The sequence below is a fragment of the Poecilia reticulata genome, linkage group LG7 (genome assembly GCF_000633615.1).
Source record: "Poecilia reticulata strain Guanapo linkage group LG7, Guppy_female_1.0+MT, whole genome shotgun sequence".
NCBI classification, from domain to species: domain Eukaryota; kingdom Metazoa; phylum Chordata; class Actinopteri; order Cyprinodontiformes; family Poeciliidae; genus Poecilia; species Poecilia reticulata.
The window spans coordinates 22,539,889-22,564,948 of record NC_024337.1 but is presented as its reverse complement, the minus strand read 5'-3'; the positions used below and the strand labels follow the sequence as shown (position 1 = coordinate 22,564,948).

At 39.3% G+C, this 25,060-nt stretch overlaps 2 protein-coding genes across 3 annotated transcripts; one reads left to right on the top strand and one right to left on the bottom strand.

Annotated features, from left to right (window-relative positions):
* The first annotated feature begins 291 nt into the window (after nt 1-291).
* On the top strand, nt 292-6,344 carry LOC108166443 (cytosolic sulfotransferase 2-like). Its single transcript, XM_017305837.1, has 8 exons — nt 292-541; nt 1,328-1,539; nt 1,639-1,767; nt 1,858-1,958; nt 3,079-3,205; nt 3,290-3,387; nt 3,465-3,639; nt 3,736-6,344. Exons 2-8 carry the CDS (start codon nt 1,401-1,403, stop codon nt 3,846-3,848), a joined length of 882 nt encoding a protein of 293 aa, XP_017161326.1. The 5' UTR covers nt 292-541; nt 1,328-1,400; the 3' UTR covers nt 3,849-6,344.
* Nucleotides 3,901-24,684, bottom strand: LOC103467529 (proline-rich transmembrane protein 3). Of its 2 annotated transcripts, none has more exons than XM_008413982.2 (4): nt 24,255-24,684; nt 15,680-16,476; nt 14,493-14,792; nt 3,901-10,152 (listed from the first exon to the last, which is right to left on the bottom strand). In XM_008413982.2, exons 2-4 carry the CDS (start codon nt 16,410-16,412, stop codon nt 8,147-8,149), a joined length of 3,039 nt encoding a protein of 1,012 aa, XP_008412204.1. In that variant the 5' UTR covers nt 16,413-16,476; nt 24,255-24,684; the 3' UTR covers nt 3,901-8,146. The 2 variants fall into 2 exon arrangements, with proteins under 2 accessions (XP_008412204.1, XP_008412205.1); XM_008413983.2 differs by having other exon boundaries at nt 14,493-14,780; nt 24,255-24,683.
* Between the last annotated feature and the right edge of the window lie 376 nt (nt 24,685-25,060).

Here is a 25,060-nt window from a genome sequence, read left to right as displayed (position 1 = left end):
TTCAGCTGAATTTGGATTCATATAGATCAAGTAGAAACTGACAAGAACCGGATGAAACGACAAAAATGAAAACAAATTTATTTTTCAATATAAGATCAAAATGTGGTCCCACGCTGCGGGAACCTTTCGTTTGAGGCTGCTCCATAGTTGACGCGGTTCCGTAAAAGATCAAGAATTCCTTTGGGAAATGCTTTTGACAGATTGACAGATTCGTTTCCTTATAAACACAGTGTGGCGCGTTAATGTCATTTCGAAACAGTTCCTCTATCGGTCACGTGACTTGCTGAAACCAATACGCGCACCGACACGGGGTTTGGTCTGTGGGCTTGACACATGCGCCGGACCCATCACTAGTAAAAGGTTAATCTTTGTCAACCACTGAAAAATAGATACTTGTGTCAAATCTTTGACATTTTTATGGTAAAATATTATTGAAGGCAGAATACCTTTGGACGCTGATACAACCACCTGAACTAAAAAGGACCGGTTCTAGATAAGGACCTAACTTTGCTTAGGAGCCACACAAGGACGAAACATTCAGGTCAGCTAACAAATTTATAATGCATTTTTAAAGGAGTTTAGATGCTTTGTAAGCACTACCAGGTTATTGCATTTTTCTTTTTAGTAATGTACATGTAATTTGATCGTCACAATTTGCTGCTGCTGGAAAGTGTTAATGTATAGTCTTAACAGCCATAATGTCAGAAGTGTTGCGTGTATATCCTAAATCAATTTCCATAAAGCCTCGTGTTTCTGTCACTGTTTATTGATGCAGAACTGTTCTGGCCAAAAATATTTTATTACTTTATAATACTTTTGCTTTATCTCTTCCAAAGTCCTCCACTTAAAACAGGATGGGACAGGAAGCAAAGCTGTTTCTTTTTTTACTGTCATTTTTATTGTTTTGTTTTTTGCATAGTGTCCTAGTATTATTTTCCTTAGCCTATTTTCTTTCAGCCTATTTTCTTTCAACATTTTATTTTCTTAGAAGAAATGTAAGCTGTGACTAGACACTTCTAGATATTTAAAACTTGTGAAAATCTTTACTTGGTCTCTTTTTGTCCTCTGTCGGAGCAACAACGGCTTTGCAGGTTGATGTTTGTTCAAAACATTCAGTTTGTACGGACTTCATTTGTTTGCATATTATAGAACATGTACTGTATCTTTTAAAACTCAGAGTGAATTCATGAAACTGAAACTGCTCATATTTTAATCCAATCTACTTTTTTATTTCACAAGTTGTGTAGCATTTCATTAAAAGCCGTTTTCCACCATCTTACTTGGTGAAGCAAATGTCTTAACATTTTTTTTTTTTTCCTGTTTTCAGGGCTTGGTCTGATTGTTTCCAGTGCTAGAACAAAGTTTGCTTGTTCCTGAAAGGTTTAAGACACACCCAGCAGATGGAGTTACCAGCTCGACCTACATTGTTCGACTTCAATGGAGTCTCCATGACCAAATACTTCACTGACAACTGGGATAATATACAGAGCTTCAAAGCAAGGCCAGATGATATTGTGTTGGTGAGCTATCCCAAAGCAGGTATTAGTCATAGTTTTATCTTTGTTTCAAAGTCCATTTGCTTTTGTGCTTAAGTTTGCAACATTTTATCTAAATGCTATGCGTTTTATGGCTCTTAAGGAAACACATGGGTCTCCTACATCCTGGACCTTTTGTACTTCAGCCAAACATCACCTGACAGAGAGAACTCGGTGCCACTTCATGAAAGAGTGCCATTTCTGGAGATCAGCATACCAGGGTTTCCCTCTGGTACAGTTCTCTAAAACATGACTTAATAGATAAATGAAATTCTAACTTATTTGTTTTGTTTTTATACAAAAAAATACATCCCTTTACCAGGAGTGGATGAACTGAATTCAATAAACAGCTTTCCACGCATTATCAAGACACACCTACCAGTCCAGTTTCTTCCCCAGTCCTTCTGGGAACAGAATTCCAAGGTTTGTTTATTCCAAATACTGAACCGTCCATAGTTATCTTCTGGAAAAACAGGACACATAGTCTTTTCATTTATTATTTCACAAGATTGGAGTAAACAGGAAGAAGGATCTTTGACAATTTCGCTTTTCACAATCTCTTTCAGATCGTCCAAAATCCTGAGTCCTCTCCTATTCTAGCTTCTGTTAATCGCAGCCAGGACTTTTTTTCTATGACTTGTTTGAATACTGCTGAGTATCGTTTCTGAGTTAATTTGACCTTTGTGATAGCTTTCTTTTCCATAAAAATAAATGATATTGGATATTTCAAATCATTCATGATGCATCTAACAAGGTTCACAATGCTATTGGAAGAGAAACTGAATCACAGGTTCCCCAACTAATCACATTTTTTTAGAATGGGTTTATGAGTAGTTTCTTAAAGTGGCATCAGAAAGGGGAAACCCAATAGCAGAAGATCAAAAATACAACTTACTAGATTTGCCTTGAACAAATGTTCTGCAGTTAATTAAGGGGTTAATGTCCTCTGGGTCGAGTATAGGCTCTCCCTGCTTGTTGCTGAGAATCTTGAGGGGCAGCACTGCACTTTAACCCAACACAGAATCTCATTTTCTCATTTTAACTAGCTAGAAAGACCCACCTAGGGTAACATGTTCGTACTGCCGCTGCTGCTAACAAATTGGTACTTCTCCCTAATGATCTTTACTATCATGTAAGGACTATTTGTTGCTTAAAAGTTCAAAGAAAGTTCATCTGACTAAAGCAGACAACTCTACAGGCCCAGCAGAGATTAGAAATTATCTTACGTTTTGATAGCGGAACAGAAAATGGGTTTTTCCTTCCACACTTGCCAAACAATCAGTAGGTATGTACACAGCATTTAATGATGTTACTTAGATTTGGTGGCCTCAAGAGGCTACTCATTGTTCAGTGAGTTTTATACTGCTTCCTGCTTAAATGTACTCACATTAAAGTACCTTAAAATTAAAAACCTTCAGTTATTTTTAGTGATATTATGCTACCACAATCTAAATTTATTGCCAGACTCCCCTGCATATAATCTCTCTTAAATCTGAACTTTAAAAAAAAAAAAAAGTTCTACATAATGTTTATCTGATTGCAGATCATCTATGTAGCCCGCAATGCAAAGGACACAGTTGTATCTTATTTTCATTTTGACCGCATGAATAAGGCCCAGCCAGAGCCTGGAGACTGGAACAGTTTTCTGCAGAGATTTGTGGATGGAAAAAGTGAGTAGCAAACTAATGGGAGGAGTAACTGAAAACACAAAGATAACTTTACTACTTGTTATGTGACTTTCTGACTCCTTTCAGTGGTCTTTGGTTCCTGGAATGACCATGTGGGAGGCTGGTGGAAGAAGACAAAGACCAGATCTAACATCCTGTACTTGTTCTATGAGGATCTCATTGAGGTGGGTGGTGTGTCTATATGTTTCATTTTATCAGTTTGTAAATGCAAGCACAGCATAAGAGGGGCTTTTTCTGGTAGGATACTGAACGAGAAGTCAGCCGGATCTGCTCCTTTCTGGAACTGTCATCCAGCACGGATCTGAAGAAAGAAGTAACAGAAAAATCTCTCTTCAACAACATGAAACACAACAAGATGGCCAATGGCTCAGCTGATGAAGTCTTGGATTTCAAGATCTCACCTTTCATGCGCAAAGGTCAGCTGTATTTCCCCCCACTGTTTGCAGTAAAAAAAGTAATCAGTGAAGTAGAGATTAATACCACAATCATCATTTCTCCATTTTTCATTTTAGGAAAAGTTGGTGACTGGAAGAATCATTTCACTGTTAAACAGAATGAGCAGTTTGATGAAGACTATCAAAGGAAGATGAGAAATACTGATCTCCACTTTCGAACGGTTCTGTAACCGCCCAGTAACAGTATTACCACCGGACGCAAATAAAAACAATCATAAGAACTTAAGGATTTTAGGTTTTTATTTAAGTTCATATGTGAAAAGCAGCAGGAAATACATGAACAAAGAAGTTCAATGAGCAAAGTAAACAGACTGCACTGCACAGGGAACAATATATGTATTTTCTATGGCACATACTGCTTCACGGGACAACCCTGAGGGAGCTGGAGGAACCACAGTAGCCAATTAAACAAGTCCTCGTACAGTGAAATAATACCGGCTCATTGGAATGTCGACGGCAACAAAATACGCACCGCACTGTTAAAAAAAACTCAACAAGCATCTCACATCAGTAGGAGGTACTGCAGGTCAGACAAAAGTAATCAGAAAACGAGTGATGGATCATCTGCAAAGAGGAAAAAAGCATCAGGAACTAGACTTACTGACAATATCTCTAAATTCTTATTTGTCAAACAATACATACTGAAAATGCAGTGAGATCAAAAAATGGATTCAAAAGAATAAACAGACTATACACATGGCTCAACAAACATGTTTTGTATGGAGAGAAACAAAGCAAAAATCTACATCCAACAAATTTAGGTTATCTAGACACTTTATAAAACTTGCAATAATATAACAGTCCTTTCTATATCAAGTATCACCTCACAACTTCCTGTTCATCTCAACAGGTAAAATCATCTGCACAGCTCATGAGCAATATCTGTGCTCAGGTTGGAGTCTTGTTAGTTCAAGTTCACAAAGCCTGAAAGTATAAAGCACACTTCTTTACCCTGTAAGTTTAGTTCAAGATGCTAAAATTGATGCTGAAGAAAATAATTTATGTCTAAAAAAATATGTTGTTTCGTTCACAAAGTTAAGAACATTTAGACATTTAGATTGTGAGCCAAAATCAAACTTTTAATTTATAAATCTGGTGTTATTTATACCCCAAAGAGACTGGACAGTTGCAACAGAACAGGGGTGCATTAAAAGCAACGCACATTTTCAGGTTTAAACTGTGTAACATGTTTTTTTAGTACACTTCACTTGCAATAAATGACAAAAGTAGTCACATAATTTTCCATAGATAACTTTGCTATCTGGAATTATATAATCAACTAAACTTGGCTGTGTTTTATAGTAATCCACATTGAATTGGTCTGTAAAGAACTGCATCTGCAGCTAATTGTAAAACTTGATTTTGCCTGGTAATTTGAACTGACTTGAATATAAACTGGAAGAAACTTGACTTAATATACTTGGATATAGATTGGAGATCCTATTTATGACCTTTGATGGGAATTGGTTCTTTATAAGTAAATTCCTGGGTTTACATGAGGCAAAAGGACTGCTGATGACTAACAAGTAGTCTATTGGCTAACCTGAGTACATTTGACCCACTAATTTATGTATGCTGGCCCCTTTTAAATAAATTAGAAGTTCAATCTAATTAAAAAGATAGGAATTTATTGTCTTAGGTAACAGTGGCACTTCCATTTACTGTGTTCTTAGTCTAACAAAGTTATCAATGTGTGTGTGTGTGTGTGTGTGTGCGTGCGTGTGCGCGCGTGTGTGTGTGTGTGTGTTTTGACATTATTCTTGCATCTGAGGAAGAGTTGAAGGCAAATCCATCTGTCCTCCGACTTTCATCTATCAGTCAGTTTGGGGGCTAAAAATAGGCTCAGAATGGACACTTATGAAACATAAAAACTTTCTATCTGTGCAGAATTTTTTCTAAACTTGAAAAAGTATTATTTTTAAGGCAAATTTATTTGACTAAAATGTATTTTGCCGATACCTGTGAACTCAATTAAAAAAAAAAAGTCTGATCCACTCCAACCTGAGCTTTTAGAAATACCACTTAAGATTGTCCTTCACAGTAACAACTATGTTTCAAACACAACTTTATTAATGGACGCTAGAAAGGACAGTATTTACATTGTGACTTGTACATTTTATCTCTAAAAGATAGTAAAATACTTCAGTCTAAACAGTTAAGTGCTTTGTCACTGACTCGGGTCTAATAAGTGTTTTGAAGTTCAAGCCAAGCCAGTCCTTTGTGTTGCAGCCCTGCAAAGCTGTGCAGCATATAATTCAATACAACTGATCTGTTTAAAAATCTGATTCAGATTCTGCAAAAATGCACTCAAAGGCATTGATTATTAAATGGGTGGCATCCCACAAGCATTGCTCTGCAGCAGCCTAAGATAATAAAATGCATCAAACTCATGGGAATTCAATATGGTATCTTAAACAGCTACTATCCTCAGCAGCATGGGAGGCTTCTCTGGTTGTTGTTCACTGCCTGTAGCTTTATGTAACCAGCTTTAACTTATAAGACAAAACAAACGAGTACAACAGCGACAGCAAGATGAGAGCTTACACATAATCTGCTGCTGAGTCACCATGATACAAATGCTAAGACCCTAGAGAGAGAACAGCACAGGAACCAGTCATGATTATGTATGGCACATCTTTACATAACAAAAGAAGTTAGAAAAAAAATAACATTTACAACCAATGATATGCTTAGGAATTCTTTCAAGGAAACAAATGGGACCGTTAACACTTAGTCACATTACAGGAAGTTGATCATTATAAACCACTTTATTAATTTCATATAACAAAAGGAAAATTACCACCTTCATCACTAATCTTGAGTACATCACACAGCTGCTAAAATGTTTCCTCGTCCAATCTAAGTCTGGTCCCAAAGAAGTTAAACTCAGAATTACGTGTAAGTGTGTTTTCACTTTGCAGCCCAGATCCTACTTTGTTGGACCCTCTTGTTTTACCCCGCAAGTGTGTTGCGTGCGTTTGTACTGCAGCGTATTAAACAACATTGTTCATTCTGATGCTGACAGGTTCAATGAAATAACACTAATTGAAATCTTCTTCATCCAGTATCTGGGAGAGAGGCTTAGGTCACAAAAAAGCTGGAATTTTCTGCAATACACGTTTAATAATTTTATCACAGCCACTACAAATTATAACTCATGAAAGCTGCTCTAAACTTTGTCAAAAAGTGCAACGGTGTCAAACTAAACAAGTCTTGTCTACTCAGACTTTACCCATATTTGGATCTGACCAGAAGAGAGGAAACCAAGCTGTACTTGGAAATTGGAATTTCAAGGTCAGTCAGAATAACAAGAATGTCTCCTAAAGTCGGAATTTCAACACTGAAAGTTGTAAGGCAAAGAGCAAACCTGCTGTGTGCATCCACACTGTAGCGGAAGTAACTGGTATAAACTTTGAACTAAGCACTTCTGGATGTATGCATCTTATTAACCCAGTGGTACAATAAGTGCTTTAACTTATCTACTTGTTAAAATGTTAGTATTGTGGTTCAGAAAAATAAAATATTAGTATATTATCAGCTTGCATTTCTAGTAGTAGATGTCACCAAAACAAATACTTAATAACTTTTGTTTTCCAACTTGCAACTAGAAAGTTCTGAACCTGGTTATGATTTCCTGCTCCGAGTTCCAGCTTCAAAGTCAGCTAGAACACTGGTGTATAGCCCGGTGTCCTATGTAGTTATTTCACAGTGGCTAAACTAACAAAAGAAAAAGAAAAATAATTCAAAACTAAAGATTGTAACCCATATTTTTAAAAACCTAAATCATTGAAGGAGTAAGAATAACACATGCTTAGCAGCAGTCGCATGCCTGATTTCTATGTAACCTAAAATCAATTTGTAAAACACATCACAGATTCAAGTGTTTGTCTCAAACCAGCTTTGTCTTTACAGATGAACAAATGCAGTCAGCGCTTGGTAGAAGTCATTTAATTTATCTTTCCGTTAAGATTAGGTGATTCTATTATAGTATTTGAATATAAAAAAACACTGATATACTCACTATGAGTTGCCATTTATCTATTTTTTTCCTACCAGAGGATTTTTTTCTACTTTTTACCCTGCTGATAATGCTCTGGCTCTTGCAGTGGAAATGATGGGGGTGAAAAACAAACTGTCCTGGTTCCTGGAAAAGGTTCTTGCAGTGGAAACACAGCGTATGATAAAATTATGTGAGTGAAAAAAATGGAAAGAGCTGTGTGGGTAGTGTGTCAAACATGTCGTATCTCGCAGTTGCAGTAAAATCCATTCACCTGGTAAATCCTTGAAACAAAAGGACTTTAAAGATAAAGGTGATGATCTTAATACCAATCACCTACATTTTCTATTAAACTGGTTCCTATTTCTAAGCCAACTTGAGGAAGTCTGATCAGATCTCCTCTGCATTAATCTGAAACAAACGTGTGAAAATCTGAAATGCAGTCACTGGTCTTCATGTCCATTGTGTGGTTCAAAGGTCTATAATTTCACTGCTGACACTGGCAGAATCATCATGTCGTCTCACTTCCAGGTAACTGCGTGAACCAACGGGTCTCCCAGCTCTTGCTCGCGCCCTTTCAGAATCCGGGGTGATAAATGGCCGAGTGTCATCCACGCCATCCTCACCCAAATTCCCTGTAGATGTTCTGGAGGGGCGAAGCGACACTGGGCAAGACACTGATGAGGGAACGCTGACCATACCATTCCCAGCCCACCTGTGACCCTGGTGGGATGGCGTGGGTGGAGCAGTCACCTGCCTGCTGGGTACACTGCTGAGAATGCTACCCCCCAGAGGCATGGAAGACTCTGTTGGGGCTTCGCTGCTCTCAGAAAGCAGCTGAGGATCACTGTTCCTACGAAGCCAATGCTCCTGGCTGATCCCAGAGCCTGGAGAAGGAGTCTGGATTACAGGATGAAACAGGCTCCCTCCTGTGACCAAATGTTCTCTGTGCAGAGCCTCGTCAATGCTGCGAGTCAGGTCAATAGGGGAGGGTGGCCGCAGGTCAAATTCATAGAAAGACAGAGATGTATCTCTGTCCTGATCCAGGCTGCCACTCACTGAGCGATGTGGAGGTTGACCCAGAGTCTGCAGTCTCAGCAGGGAGCTGGTGGAATCCTCAGATATGCCTCGGTCCTCAGGGTGGCCCCCATGGTTACGTCCATAGTTACTGTCTTTGACCAAGCGCGGTTGGGCCATATTCTGCTCATGGTCCTGGTTCCTAATAAGACTCTTGCTGATATCAGCTCCAGGTCGCTCTTGTCCAGCCCAGTTGTTCGGCACGTCTCCTGGTCCTCCCGCTCCCCCTGTTCCTCCTCCCACACCATTACTTTCAGACTTTCTGCAGGGTTTACCTCTCAGACTTTGGACTATCTTAGACCAGCATGTGTGTCTTTGAGGGGAACCAACAGACTGACCAGGAGTTGGGGGATCCACTGTGCTGCCATCTTGCCCTCCTTCCTCCCTTGCCCGGCATGTGACGGGCCTCCAGAACACCCAGGATCCCATTAGTAGCAGGAAAAAACCCCAGGTTAGTTCCAGCAGCCGAGCCCAGAAATGCACCAACCACCATCCCCAGCTGAAACGCTTCCAGTCTCCTAACAGTCCATAGAGCCACAAGGTAGCGTGGACATGCAAACCGCAGCATAATGCTCCAAGAACTGCACAGACTGCCAGCACTCTTCCCAGAATCACTGTTGTTTTTTGGCTCCCTGTCCAGGTCTTCCTCCTGGCCTCAACAGGAACACTGTGATGGGGAAGAGCAGGGCAGCGTATACGTGGAAATACATAGCAAAGATAGCCCAAACAGATACCCAGACCCCAACATAGGGACAGGACCTGTAGAGTTACTGGTACTACAGGAGACAGAGCTGGAGACAACAGATCAGCAGCTAACAGCAGTGTACACTGCAACACAGTAAGCACAGCCACCAGAGGGGGGTGCTCTAAGGTTGGAGGTAACACACTGACTCCTGCCACCCTCAGTGCAAGAAGTACTAGGGACGCCTGGGCCCACACCAAGAGGTGAAGAGGCAGGTTGTAGAGGGCCGTAACTGCTGTGCGAGGGAAGATGCCTCGTGTCCTATAAGGGTCGAAGAAAAACAGAACTGCCCTGAGGCCTCCAGCCAGAAACAACAGAGCATTGGCAAGTCCAAGAGCCCCACGATGAGGGCAGTTCGCTCCAGGGGACAGAGTCAGGCCGAGGGCAGCTCCAGCAAACAGGAGCAGGAAGAGGCTTGCGGTGCCGTAGACATGCAGTTCCCAGGCAAAAGCCAAAGTGCGGCTCAACTCACCCCAATAAAGGAGTGTGCCATTCGTAGAGGGAATGACACTTGGAGATGGGGCTGGATTAAAAGTGGAGTGTGGAGCTTGCTGTGGATATCCCAACAGAACAGAGCGGTTCCTCTCGTTCTGATACGTGGGGCCAAATCTGGGTCGGATCACAGGAACAACACCAGTTGTAAGAAGTGAAGAGTCCCCTGAAAGGTAGAACATGCCTTTGATTAGTTTTTTTTTTTTATCACAACAGAGAAATGTTCAACTGTCTTAAAGGTAGAAGAAATCAGTGAAAGAGCATGTAGTACCACTGAGATCCACTAGAGGGGTGCAGATCACCATCATAGAATAATACATCAGCGAATAGAAACTAAGATGCACTGCTAAAGGTCTGTAATGCAGTGCTTTCAGAAAGTATTCATACCCATTAGTTTTTACATTTTGTCACATTCCAACCACAAACTGCAGTGTTTTAAGATTTTTATGTGAGAGACCAAAGTAGTAAAAAACAAAAGCAACAGGAAAACAATTTTTTTTCAAATTACTTAAAACTCTGAATGGGGCTAAAACATGCATGTTATTATAATATTCATAAATGCACCCCATTGCTAGCAACAAGCTGAAGAATCCATCTAGTAAATACTGTAGATGTGGGTCATTTAATCGCAGAATAAATCCAGCTGTTATGTGTACGCCTTGGAGTTTTTTTTGTTGTTTTTTTAGAGAACATTAATGACCAAACAGCATTATGAAGACCAAGAAACACACTGGACAGGTAAAAAAGATAATGCTGTGGAAAAGTTGAACTAAATGCATAGAAGTAGGACTGTAAATAATGATTGTTTTAGTAATTATTTAATTGATTATTCAGACAGTTAATTGCTTAATCAGATTTTTAAGATTGGCAAACTGTTGATTTTTCTTTAAGCCTTTTTTTATACAATATTAGAAATGCAAATATTTTTTTACAGAAATTGAACCAGGTGAAGGCAAAACTTTGGCCCTAGAGAAGTTTTGGGTAGAACATATTTACAGATGAAGATTTTTTTTCATATTAATAGTGAAATGTATAAATGTTTTGTACAGTTTTCTTAATTACTGCTCTCAGTATGTTCTTTCAGCTAATTGGCTTTTTTTTAAGTCTATACTCCACTTAATGATTAATTGATTACTAAATTAGTTGACCATTATTTCAATAGATTGGGGTTGTAATGCCACAGAAGCTTAAGTAGTATGTATTCAGAGGTCTGTAAAGAAAGACAAACCATCAGTATACTGTAAAACCCATCTCTAAATGAATTTTAATGTATTTGCATCAACTAATTTTTTCCTACTTCTTGGTGAATATAGTGTTTATATCAGAAAACTATATTTGGTCAAATAAGAAAATTCCAAACCTTGACCATAGGTTGTCATTCTGAGCAAATAACCTTCAGGGCTTGTATGATGCACTAAAAACAACCACGTAGGTGGCCAGCTGGAATCACTGATGAATTAAATTTCTTTCTGAATTCATTTGGTCATTCTTGCTAGTAGGAATAGCTGAAATTCAGAGTAACTGTGTGGCTTAATTGATATTATACAATTAACAAGAACATATTTATTATGCAACACAGCACAGTGTCACAATAAATTTATATCAGACAAGCTCTGCACACATTCAGAGATTACCAGAATGCCACATGGGACAAATTTGCATCTCTCTGTTTATAATTTGCTCATTATGACTCAGGCTCCTGTTTGCACAGTGCTCATAACTTTATCCAACTGGAAGAACCTGGAAACACCCAAGTGTATTATGATCATATTTAGTGCTAAGATTTCTTCTAGTTTTCATTTTAAGGAAAAACACAGAGAATGTAGCCATGAGAAAGGTGATCTTATGAACTTTAAGCAATAGGATATCTGTCTTGATGGCTTCATTGTAAATCCTCTTCAGTCATTTTTAACAATAAGATGATCAGTGGTAAAACTTTCAAACCTCTAGTCACTTCTAGTACTCTTTGCCAGCCAGAAGACCTCCATAAAACTGACAGAGTGATAAATGACTCACTCCCACATAGGTTTCACCCTTTTTGTTTCCTCCCTCCTTCCATTGACGCACTCCTGAGCCTCACAAAGTAAAAGCGCTTTGTATACACATCTCAGACACGCTTCTTTATTTACATGAAGGTATGTTTTACTTCCTTCAACATTTTTTCCCCAAACTGGGATGAGATCCAGACACATTCCAGATGTGCTGATCACATTGCACAGCTGGGCACACTTAGGCTTACCTCAACCCTTTTGTTTTCTCTTTAAAACTGGCACTTTCATCATATGTCAGGAAAGAAATAAAATATCAAATGACCCTGTTAAAAAACTAGTTACAGGTAGGAAAATTCACACAAAAGCTAATGCTATGTTATCATACTAAAGCATAGCAACGCATTGGTTGAAAGTAAAATATATATATATTTTTTTTACCAAGATTGTTGTGACAACAGACTGAGAGGCTCTTTTGATCATAGTAATTCCATCCATTCAGCCTTAAAAAAGGCTGGAAAACTTTAGCTTATAAAATTTTGGTAGCATTCTGGACAAGGATATTTGAAGTCTCTCAACAAAGGATAAAATCTAAACTTGGTATAAGTCATATTAGTGTAAGCTCTTCTAACCTCATATCCTTTGGTATTAATTCCAGAAGTGGTTAAAATATTCCACTGGCAAATAGTACAGTCCTTCAGTAGGGTGGAAATGACATCAGTTTACATTGTTTATTGGTCTGTTAAATCGAACAGGACTTAATATAACTATGACTGTATACATCAGTTCTTTATCCTGTAGCAGACATTATCAGATTTACTTTTTATGCAATTGTCATGCTAATCAATGAGAAACAAACATTCTACCACATGTAAAGCATCCAAAAACATGGAAATAGACATTACACTGGTCTTGTGGTTATATATATTTTTAAGCAACATACACTTATGTCCAGTAAACTGTTAAGTGTGATATATTTTAAATGGAGAAATATATTTTTATGCATGCAGGTGTTAAGAATGTGCACTAGAAGTTATAAAGTTAGAGCTGCAGTTTAATTGTTCCTCCCATTTGAAGTCCTTTAAATAAAATAAAACTAACACAGCGGTGCCCCTCTCCCAACTTCACATTCTTATTCAGAAAAAAAAAACAGATACTCATTGTGTGAAAACTAAAGGAGTGTCACTCATCACAGCTCCTTAGAAATTACATTTGGCAAGCATGGCTGTTAAGAAGCAGGAAAACAAATGAGGTGGATTCTCAAGAACTGATTATGTCATTCGGGACATGTCACTGTGGAATACTGTCTCTGCTGCCCACATACTGTCATCGCTGTCATGACAGTGATGAAACCATTATGCAGTAACAGTCCTCAGTCAGAGGCCTCTTCAAATTTGTTGCAAGACTGACTGCTTCTGGAGATTCATCCTGCCCACAGCATCACCAATAATCCCAGCAAATCTTTGAAAATACTTGGATATGAGTTCCAATAACATTCAATTCCCCTTTCGGATAAATAAATTATTTTAGATTTTTTTTAATACTATAAATTTATAAATCTAAAAATAATGTAATGTTAAAAATTCTTGCAGCAAAATTAAATTCACTGGTAGTTGATATTGTTTGTGTTGCTATTATAACCATCTGGTTAGTTGGGATCAAAAAGCCCTTTCACTGGTACTTGGGGAGTCGGAAGCTGAAACGGTTTGGAAAAAACTGCCCTGAAGTAAACAGATGAGGGGAAGCTCTTTGTCAAAGTTACTGCATTGTACTGTTTGTCACTCGTGTATTGTGGTTACCGAGTAAAACATAAATACATCTCGTATACTGTTTAGTCATTTTATGCTCATCAGACAACCCCAAGTGCCTTGGACTAAACTGTGTTGTTCTTTTCACACTAAGCACTGCTGCTCTTACTTCCTAATATGGGTTTAAAAGGGAGACACTGACTTTGACTGAACTGAACTTCAAGCAAAAAAAAAAAAAAAACAGCTGTAAAAATGATCGGCTAAGAAAAACGTGGTTATGTTACCAGTAATGCCTCCCTTTAAATGTGCTGTGACTGTCTCTTGAGCTCCATGTGTAATGTTCCTTTATTTATTTTTTACTGTCTTGCCTGCCTTCATCTTTTTCTCTCTGCATTTGGCTTTCATCCCCACTCTCTGTTCTTTATATACCTTTCTTCTCCCACACCTTCCCCCTCTCTGTCTACTTTCTCCTTTGCATTACTTCCTCTGAGACCCTATTTGCTTCCCTCTTGCCCTTTTCCTTCAGTCCTACCCACCCACTTCCTCTCACCTCCTGCTCATACTTTAGTCGCTCACTTTGTTGACCCCAACTACAGCCCCCCTTTCTATGGAAAAATGTGTCTCCTTTTTCCTTTCCTTTGAAGCCTTTTCCAGTAAAAAAAAAAAAAAAGGTTCCAGCTGTATAAATAATTATTTTCTGAATGATCAGAGGACAAAGGAAACTCTGAAAGTGGCTGTAACTCCAGAATACATAGATTCGTGTTTCTTACCTCTCGACGGCACAGTAGTTCTCGATGTATTTCTTCCTTTTTCTGCTGTTTTGACACTTTGAGTTGTAGCTGTCCAATCAGCCTCTGGAGTAAGTGGAAGACCAGTTGTAGATGTGTGGGTTTCTTGTTCTGTTGAACTGTTTGGATTCGGACCAGCTGGGCTTCTGTTTGTGACAGGTTGTGCTGCAGTCTGTGGCTTTTTATCAGCAGAGCTTGACGTGGGTTTGGGAGATGTCACAGCAGAGGAGCCCTGCTTTGGCTGAAGTTGGTCACTGGAAGGGTGATTTGCTGCAAGTGTACCTAAAAATGGAGGATAATATATTTTGAGACATTGAAGTGACATTTAATCCCAACTTCAAAAAGCTATGAAACTGTTACATGCATATGGTGATAGCGCATAACATTATGACTAGTGAAAGGTGAAGTAAAAAAAATGTTTTTTAATTGAAGATCTTCAGGTGTTTACCAAGTCTGCAGCATGGGCAGCCAATGCTCACTTATGCTGAGTCAAGGTTGGCCAGCAGATGAACTGCTGTAGCTTAAATTGCTGAGATGCAAATTCTGGTAGAGAAAAGTGTCAGAATGCACATTCTGTTTCATGTGATATTGCAATTCCACCCCACAAACCAGTTGGGGTGAAATTAGTCTTCTATAATGACTCAGACCTCTGCTACTAATCAGTGAGGTGTTGATATCCTGAAATTCCCCAAATCCCAATTTAATCCAAACCTTCCTGAGGTGGGCAAACAAGTCTGATTCATGGAACTCCCACCTCACAATTTGAAGGACCTAAAGCAGGGGTGGGCAACTCCAGCCCTGGAGGGCTGGTCTCCTGAAACCTTTAGATGTTTCTCTACTTCAACACACCCAAGTCAAATAATGAGGTAATTAGCAGGACTCTGGAGCACTGGACTGCACTTAGGAGGTGATTCAGCTATTGGATTAAATGTGTTGGACCAGCCAGACATCTAAGAGTTGTAGGACACTGGCCCTCAAGGACCAGGATTGCCCACCCCTGACCTAAAGGATCCCTTGTTAACATCTAAGCAAGGGATCTAAGTCACAATTGATCAATTTTGTCTGATCAATTTTGATGCCTCAAGAGGCCAGAGATGTTTTGGCAGCAAATGGGGAACAATCATTAGACAGGTGGCCATAAAGATATGCTTCATAATTAAATATCTTACCAGTTAATTCCACAGCCTTAGGTGTTTGTTGTGTTACTGTAGAGGTTGCAGTGATGGTTGTCAACCAAAACAGGCGAGTCTCATCATTCTGATAATCCAGTGATGGCGTTTCTTCGTCCTTAACTTTGGAGGTCATGGTCTGTGCCTGTGGTCGATACTGAGCCATCTCCTCAGCAACTGTTGGCTGATGACCAGTTGATTTCTCCTCTGCCAGGGCTCTGCCTGATCCCAACCCTTGGGAATCAACATCCTCTGAGCGTTCGATTGATCTCTCTTCTGCAAGACTTGAATGGGAAGGCAAAGTGGGAAAAGGTGGAGATGTGGCAGCTTCTTCCCCTTTTAAAACCTTGATGAATGTTAAACTTGCTGTGTCAGTCCTGGGTCTTGGGACAGTTGGTTGGGTTGCAATTTGCCCCCTGGTAAAATTCTGTGGAGATTGCGTAAAAATTAAAGATGGGTTGAGCTGTGTCGTTGGATGGATCATCCGATGCCCCTGCTCCACTGCATTCAAAGCTGTAAACCTTTCCCGGATTGTTACTCTGATGGGAAGATCGGTGCGTCCTCTGGGAGGCAAAGAAGGCCAGAATCTAATTGTCTGCTTGGTAGGTGAAGGTGGGTTGCTAGGCAAGTTCAGAGTTGAGAAGGAAGAGGAGGAACCAATGATGGTCTGTGCACCGGATAAATGGAAGAAGAATAGGATCAAGGTATGGAACAGGAGCAGCTTGAGAGCCATATTCAGCAAGGAAGCAAAGTGAACCTTCAGGGAATTGGGGCTTATTTGTCACACCATTCTTCCGCTGTTGGGGAAAAGGAGAAAATAGTTAATAACTAAACAGAGATAATTACAGAATTAGGTTTAAAAAGACAGATCAGTTTTTAATTTATTTTATTAGAGTAATTTTAACCTTAGAAATGCACACAAAGAAAATGTCCTGCAAGTGGAATTGGGTGATCTTCAGTACGGTAAGCCGCGATTGATGACCGGCTGTTTAAAAGACAAACAGATCTTTTTCTGATGTGAGAGAGGGCATAATTTTCAGTAGGTGCCAGGAAGGCTGAAGAAAGGACAGCAATGTCACTCTGTTTTATCTTTATGAGCTTTTATTTTCTCATGGCACATAATGGATTTGGATATGTTGGTAGCCTTTTGGAGTGAAGATAAAAATTTACATTCTCAAACGGAGAGTGCAGTTTTGTAGTGCTAACCATGTTCCTTATGTATGTTGCTAAAAGTATTTTAAAAGTCACAATTGATCAATTTTGTCTTTGCAGGTTTGCAAGTTTCTCCTTTAACCTCCTTTTTATATGACTGGTCATTTTGGCCAAACATAATTCTGTTCTTTGTTTCTGAGAGCATTTGCAAATTGTAACATGGTTTGCTATGTTGCTTTAGGAGTGATGGTTCCACCTTATACCGAGTTGCCTTTCAGGCCATGTTGGGACAGGATTCATTTTATTATGAATGACAAAGCATCAGCCAAGCTCTTCCGAAGGGGTTTTGGTTTTTGGGTTGATACAAACATTTTGCGCTAAAACATGTTGACCTCTGGGATACACAACACGTCTCTCTCCAGAAAGCTGTAAAGGCCAGACATTTACATGGTGTTTATACTTCTGTAAGTTTGTTTGAACAGATGAAAGTGGCACCTCCAGCTATCTGAAACTTGTACTCAAGAATGAAACAGACTTGCGGAGGTCCAAAACATTCTTGATTTCTGTTCACCTGGTTGCTTTTCTTTCCAAAAAAAACACACAAAAAAGCATAGTGTTTGGAGTGTTGTTTCAAAATACATCTATAAGGTTTGGGTGTACTTCTTAAAATTCTCTCACGTTATTCTGATATTTAGCAAGACAGGAAAAAATCTTGGTAATTCTTTCTGACTTAAAACAGGAAAAGGCCAAACTGGTCAGACCAGGAGAAAAAAATAATAAGGTCATGTAGCTTTTGTGTTTGTGAATATCTGGTTTCAACTTTCTGTGGTAAATCAAAATGACAGACCAAATCAAAAATGAAGGGAGTCACAGATGGTTTCAGTCAGTGACAGATGGGTACAATAACTTTTTTCCTCCTATCTGTGCCTTAAAAGGTTCTTTGGGAAAATATCAAAATTATTTCCTCCACATGTTTTCTCTGTGTTTGCTTCTAAGTAGGAGGGGTTATTTTACACGCTATCTGAGTCGTGATGCCAGAGGCTGTGAGGCTGACTGTCGTATATCAGAGAGCCAGGTGACATGCAACTCCCCCAGGCCCTTGAGGACTGTGCATTCTTAGAAGTGATCGAACCAAACAACTGCCAGTAAAATCCCGCAACACCCATCTTTTTGTTCTCCAACTTGCATAAATCTTTCTCTTTCACGTCAGTTTCTACCTATGACTCAGAGTGGGAGACAACCTTTGGGAACAGTGTCGCCACAAAGTAAAACTTCAGCTGAAAGGGAAGGGGAAGCTCAGAAAATAGAAATCAGTGGCTATGGGAGATTTTATTTCGCTGCGAATGAGTCACCATGCATCCATTCACATCCATGATGATTAGACCTCAGAAAAGTCACCGTAGTCACACACAAAGGCTTCCAAATATGCTTAAGAAAATCTGTGTGAGTGTATGGAAAATGTGTCTGGGAATGTGCAAGTGAGCATGCAGTTTATACATGCAAAAAAAAATCCAGTTTGAAATTCTCTACGCATGCTCAGGAAATCTAAATCTTGTGTTTAGCGAGCCTGTACAGTGGCGCACATGTATTCCTGTAAACATCAGTGTGTACAGGAATACAACTGTTAGAACATCTCACTCTCCACCCACTCACAGTAGCCTCAGTGTTTATTTTTTTCCTCTTTCAGCTACCTCTTCTTCTGTCTCTCTATTTTCAAAAATAAAATGCCACCCCTTCCCCCTCTCTTCTTCTACCTGGTTTTTCAGCTGCACAGCTTTGCATGGTAGATAACATCCAAATGATAGAGGCAGAAGCAAAATAACTGGAATGCAATGCCAGAATCTGCTGATGTGGAAGTGGTATTTTGAAAAGAGAAGAGAAAATACAGATAGAGAAGCACAGAAGGTGAAAGAGGCTTGATGTGGCTGATAGTAGAGGGCACAATGAGGCAAGCTGATGAAAGCGAGGAGACCGGCAATACAATTAAGACAGAGAGAAGTATGGAGGGATGCAAATATAGAACCGCTGATGGGGGAGTCTGAGAAGCTCGTTAATACAAAGTGACAGAAACAAAGGCAGATATTTCATAAAAGTAAGACATGGACACATGGAAACTACGCAGCAGGGTGAACTGGTTTGATCAGTTTGATCAGTCCAGGACATTATGCAAAAAGAGAGAAACTGCATCACAGTTCCATATGCAGGTGTGCATTCTCAACTTACTTCTTTGGTAATGGAGTATGTTACACTATTTCTACCTAAATGCAAATGATTTGAGTGTAAACATATGGTCAGTAATATGAGAATATGCTGAGACAAAGCAGAGATTGTTGAGAGAAACTCTTGGTTGCTATTTTTGAAATGTTGTCACAATTAATCAATCTCTTTTCCAGAAGCTAAAAACAGAGCAGAATGTTCTGGTCCACTGGACCAATACAAATAAGAGTGAATTTAGTTTCAGCTCATCCAAACAGTTTGAATTTGGGGGGAAAAAAGACAAATCATTTCAGTCAGGCACCACTAATCAACCTTCCTCATGTCTGCTTCAGTACGCTGTTGAGCAAACGTCGTTCATTCTCTTGACCCCGACACATCTGTGCACACTGCAGCCAGAATCCCTCAAACAGTGACTAAAATACGCACACACAGGCTGGCTCACAAATAGAAATTACGTTCCTCTGAGACTGTTCACAGGGGGGGACGGCAGATGGGTGCATGGCCCGAGTATTTTTATCTTTGTAAAGCCCAGAGGGTTCTCTGAGACTCTTCACTCTGAATTTAAAATGCATCATGGTGAGCATGCCGTCTGCATGCCATCACTCTTACTTGCACAATGCATGCCTTGTTTGATGCAGGAAATGCCCGTGGATAAAATCCAACTGTACAGTAGCAGGCAGCAATCTGGAGATTACTATAAACTCCTAGCCCACGGTATATCCTGGCTGTTATACAACCACATGAGTAAGTGCTGCAACAGCTGCTACTAATCAGTTAATCGTCGCAGCACTGATGTCATGTCTACACACTCTTGTTGTAATATGACGAGTGAATGCACAAACTTTCCATAAGAAACCTGGGAGGCATGTGTGTGTGCGTGTGTAGATGTGGGTGGGGCGCACACACAGTAATGTTTCTGCAGAGACTCCCTCCTACTTGCAAACATTCATTTTCTTTTTACCAGATTTCAGACAGGATGACAGAGTGTGAAGTTTCCATTGGTTTGAGTGATTCTATCTGTCTGTTGGCAGTCTGGGATCAGTCTTCTTAACTAAGACCGATCCAAATGCTTCTCATCAACAATTTGGTATAGATTTATAGTGAAGGTTTGAGGACAACACAGCTTTCTTAGCACAGAGTACATGAAGTACCAACGCGAAGGACAGAAAGCCGAGTCATGGCTGGAATCTTGTTTACGTGGTAATTGATTGGATGGCTCCTGATTAAAATCTCAATTTTGCCAATTGCAGACAGCAATTTGGCAATTGCTTTGCACAGCTGCTGGTGCTTAGACCTCTACGACTTTCTGTCTCCTTCTGCTAAAGGTTCAGACTTGATTTTATGTGTCAAAGACCAGCAGTGTTTTGGTTCTGCTAGTGAAATTGGGAACATTGGAACTTTTTAAACTAAAAACATGTGTCTTGGGTTGATTGAAATGTAATTAATTTTTTTATCTAAACTGTCAGAAACATGTGGAGTGCAATGAAGTATGAAAGGAATGCAAATATAAACATTAAAAAAGGCAAGCCCAAACATGCAATTTTCATAAGTAGGTCATTTTCCAATAGTTCTGTTAGTTAATGGTCTCAGTCATCAGTGAAGAATAGAGATGTGCTAGTCAAGCTTTTCTTGGCTGATGCTAATTTCTGGTATTCTTTCAGGTGCCAGCTGGGATTTAGCAGGATACACCACAAAAAAGTAAAGAGTAAAATAAAAGTTACTGGTTCTTGATGTGAAGATTTTGATTTTGTATAAAACAGAAAATGAAGGAATTCTAACCTTTTAGTGAAATAACTTGAAACATAGCTATTATTACTTGGACTTGTTTTCTTATTTGTTGTAAAGGTGGTTCTAACAAGCTTAATAAGAAGGAAATTTTGCAACGTTAATTAAAGTAGAAAGAGTCCAAAGAGCATATATAAATATGACAAAAGAAGTGGTGAGAATCAGGCTACAGAAAGATGACTTTCTGCAGAAACGGGGCAGATAGGCAGAAATTGAGGGGATTGTAAAAGATGATGTAATAACTATGATGGAAATACAAAGACATAAACATATATGGAGCTAAATGTAGAGGGTCTCTGTCCTCTGTGGTGTATAACCATAAAGCATTACTGCTCAGCCATCAGCAAGCTGTGCAGATGTATAACTTGTTTGTACTTCGTCCTGACTGGAAACGTGGGTGGGTGTGTTAGGAAGTGAATGTATGTGAATATGTGGGTATGTGAGAAACAGGAAGAAAAGGGAAAGAAGGAGCATGTGTGGTTGTGTTGGAATGTGAGTCACGGGGGAGGTCCTTCCATTAACCGTTACAAAATTCCACACCTTGAAATAACACACGGTTTCCAAATAGCTCCCACTGTATCGCCTTACTACCAGTACAATAAAAAAAAAAAAAAAAACATGCCCTTCACTATTTTGTTCAAGTTTCACTGTTAGATCTCGAGACATTTGAGCTCCTAACCTGAAAATTTGATTTTCCAGAAAGTTTTCCAGGTGAGGTCACAGAATATAAGTGTCAGACCAAACTGATCCATCTACCACCAGACGAGGAAGGTTGTTAAGAAGGCCTCCCAGTGTGAGTGTGTGTGTGTAGGGAAGGTTGGGGGGAGTCAAAACGTCAGAAATCGACCACACAGGAGATGTTGAAAAGAGGCTCCAGAAACAGTTCCGCATGTTTTTGATCATTGATGGAGAGGATGTTGCAGTGAAAGGTGATGGACCCCAGAATATCTCTAAAGCTCATCGGGGAAGTGAGCTACTGATCAAAGGCTGCGACTGCAACCAGAATATTACAGATGCACCAATTGATCAGCCAAAGACCAGAATCAGCCAATTTTCCCTTGACCTGTCATTATTGGATATGACTTCCACCATATCACTCTGAATTAAAGTGAAGTGGATCATTATCCACTTCATTTTAATAGAATTGTTTGACTTTGATAAAAATTTAATTACAGTTAACTGCTTCAATGCATAAAGGGGAATGCTTTAATTTTCTGTTTAACAAATTGTCTTCCCTCAAACAGGAGACCTGCAGACAATTTCTTTCTGTTTTATATGTTAAAGTTGTCAGCAAAATCACGTGACTGGAGAACCATGGAAAGAAGGTTCAGCACAAATTTTACAATCTTTTCAACCATGTTCGGTCTGATGTTTTAATTAGCTGCCGCGCATTGCCAGAAACACACCCTGAAAGATAGCAAGTCTGCTGACTTTTTGAGACGGCTTTTGAATCCCACTAAGCCACAAAGACACTTTCAGGGAAATAAATTACAGGCATCACAAGTCATAAACCTTGCAGACTACAGAGAGTTAACCACAGCTCTGCTTGAACCCCAGACTCTCGTATTGTTGCAGCTGGACGCAATAAAATTATGTTGAGGTTGCAAACAACTTGTCAGTAAATGAACTGTTGGCTGATAAAGAGAAGTGATGAGCATCTTTAAAATGTATCAGACATAATAGAACTTGGAATAAAGGATATTTCTATTCTATTCTTTTATTTTCCACTGTCTTCTTTAGGGTTTTGTTTTTAGAGAATTTGTTCCTGCGACGAAAAGTACTTTCTGTTCATCATGTCAGAATAAAAGCCTTTGAAACATTAGAAGACAGTGAAATTAATCATTTGTTTGATGCCAGAGCCTTAGTCATAGTCATAAGTCATCTTTTGTCATATTACTCCCTTTTCACTACTTCTTGAGTTGACTTCCTCATTATGACTTTATGTAAAATCTTACTTAAGATCTTCTAAAAGTTTTAGTGTCAGATTTGGGTTGTGGTGCTTTTCTTTAAATTAAGGTAATCTGTCAGAACTCTCCTAGATTGCAGTAGTCTGTAAAAGTTAAATTGACAATAAAATTATTGTGGGCATCTATCAAATATTAATAGCCTCACAATTCAACAAGAACATTTTAAAAATCCTTTTTATTTTTCACAATTCCAAGAAAAAATTGGAAATAAACTAATCAAATAAAGAAATGAAAAAATGTGCCAACATTTTTTAAAATGTATCTGCAAGTGCAATGGTAAATAACACGCCCAATTCAGTTACTTATTTCATGGTTCCTCTTTGGCAATGTGCTATGACTTAGTTTAATCCTTCAGGTGTCTGAAAGGGAGTTTCCTTGGACTCCTACTTGTACCCTTTTCATCTGAGAAGAGATGGGCACATACATTTCCTTGTGTTTATTTTGGGTTAGTATTAATGAAGGAATACATTCAAATTTCATGTTTTAAATGGGAAGTATTTGTCCATAGCTTCGCTGTGTTTCAATTGTAATTTGACATGGCTATATTTCTGTGATCTGATTAATTTTTCAAATTGAAGTTCATTGAGCATGCAATATAAACTTGAACTTGAGCAATATACCTTTATTGAAATTGTGATTTCATTCCTTTATATTGTAATGAGTCAAATTCAGAAATGGCCAAAAGATTTCAGATTCTAGCACTGTAACTGGTTAATTAGGTCCTATATATTTGACCCAATAGTGTAATTTGATCTGAACTATGATAATATTGATAATATTGGACTCACTGACTTTGATATTGACAGACTAAACTCTACGCTGAAATAATTAAATTAAGAAACTATTTGGCGATTTTCTATTTTTTGGCTGAAGTGTGTACTTTATGCTATATATACGTAGGTATACAATGATTTATTCATTTATGGAAATATGACACTTTTGATCCTCCACAATCTTCCACTGCTCAGTTTTATTAGCCAATAAATTCCAAGCCATTGTAGCTAAAAATAAACACTAACTTCGTGTAACCTAAAAATAAGAACAACAAACTTTGTTCTTCAGGACTTTACAGCTTTCATTGCACTTTGCGGGTAACAAATTAGTATCAGGATACCGTTGTTAAGTATTAATGAGAGCAACGCCGTTACTGTCCTAACATCGATGGGGGCGCTTTTTGCGGCACAACAACGGGTGAAATTTGTCTTGTCCAGCCTTTCCCTGGCGCCCTTTAGGATGAAGATTGTGCGACTACTAATCAGGAAATCATAATAACAATAAAAAGCTGAAGCCTTTATCAACCACCACTAAATAAAACCCAGGTTAGTAGCGTGAGAACCTGAACCTGAACGGTGAGTCGGCCCGGCACAGGTAAAGGCAGCGTCACTACAGTATCAATGCGCAATGAATCCCCGCATAGCGGCTGCTACGCAACTGTCGGTGCCTGGAAGACGTACCTGCAGCGCTGTCCGGTCCGGATCCTTTCAGATGGCGTCTGTTGCGGCAGGCTGGGTAGGGGGGGGGGGGGGGGACTAAGGCATTCTGTGATAATGGCAGAAAAATGTAGTCTTCCTCGTTTTATCCGAAGAATATAACCACCAGGGCTTCCTCTATGTCCAGCTATCTTCTACTATCGCTGCCTCTTCCCCTTACCACGAGCTACTGAAGGGATATACGCCCCCTCCGTCCTCTTCATCTCTCTCCACATCGCTCCCTCCCTCTCACTGTTTTTCCTCACAAGCGGATAAACACGACTGCTTTACCTACCAACCGGTCGCCTGACACGGCTCTTACGCAACAGCGGGCGGATACTTCTTGACTGTCGTTTCATATCTACCTGTTCATACAATAGAACCGAGGGTACATATGATTGTCATCATCAAACATGAGCGTAGAAACCACAGTCCAGATTCTTAGCGGTGTTTCTTGGAATCTAAATTAAATTCGTGTTTTGAGTATTAAACCTGCACAGATACTTTATTGATGTAGATATTCCCCCGCTCCTCAAGGAAAAATATGCTCTGACAACAAAAGCACATCTGTGCAACGAATTAAAAAAAAATTAGCACTGTAGAAAAGAACATGGTGATTAAAAAATACAATAAAGAAAATGGCAGATTCATCTTTCTTTGTAATTGGGTTCTTGACATCATCAAAGGTTCAACAAAGTTGCTGCAGGTCAGTTTAAATCTTGCTAGTTTGTACCCATTTTGTGCCCACATCTTGCCATTTCATGGTGTTAGTCAGGGGTGAAAGTAGTTTT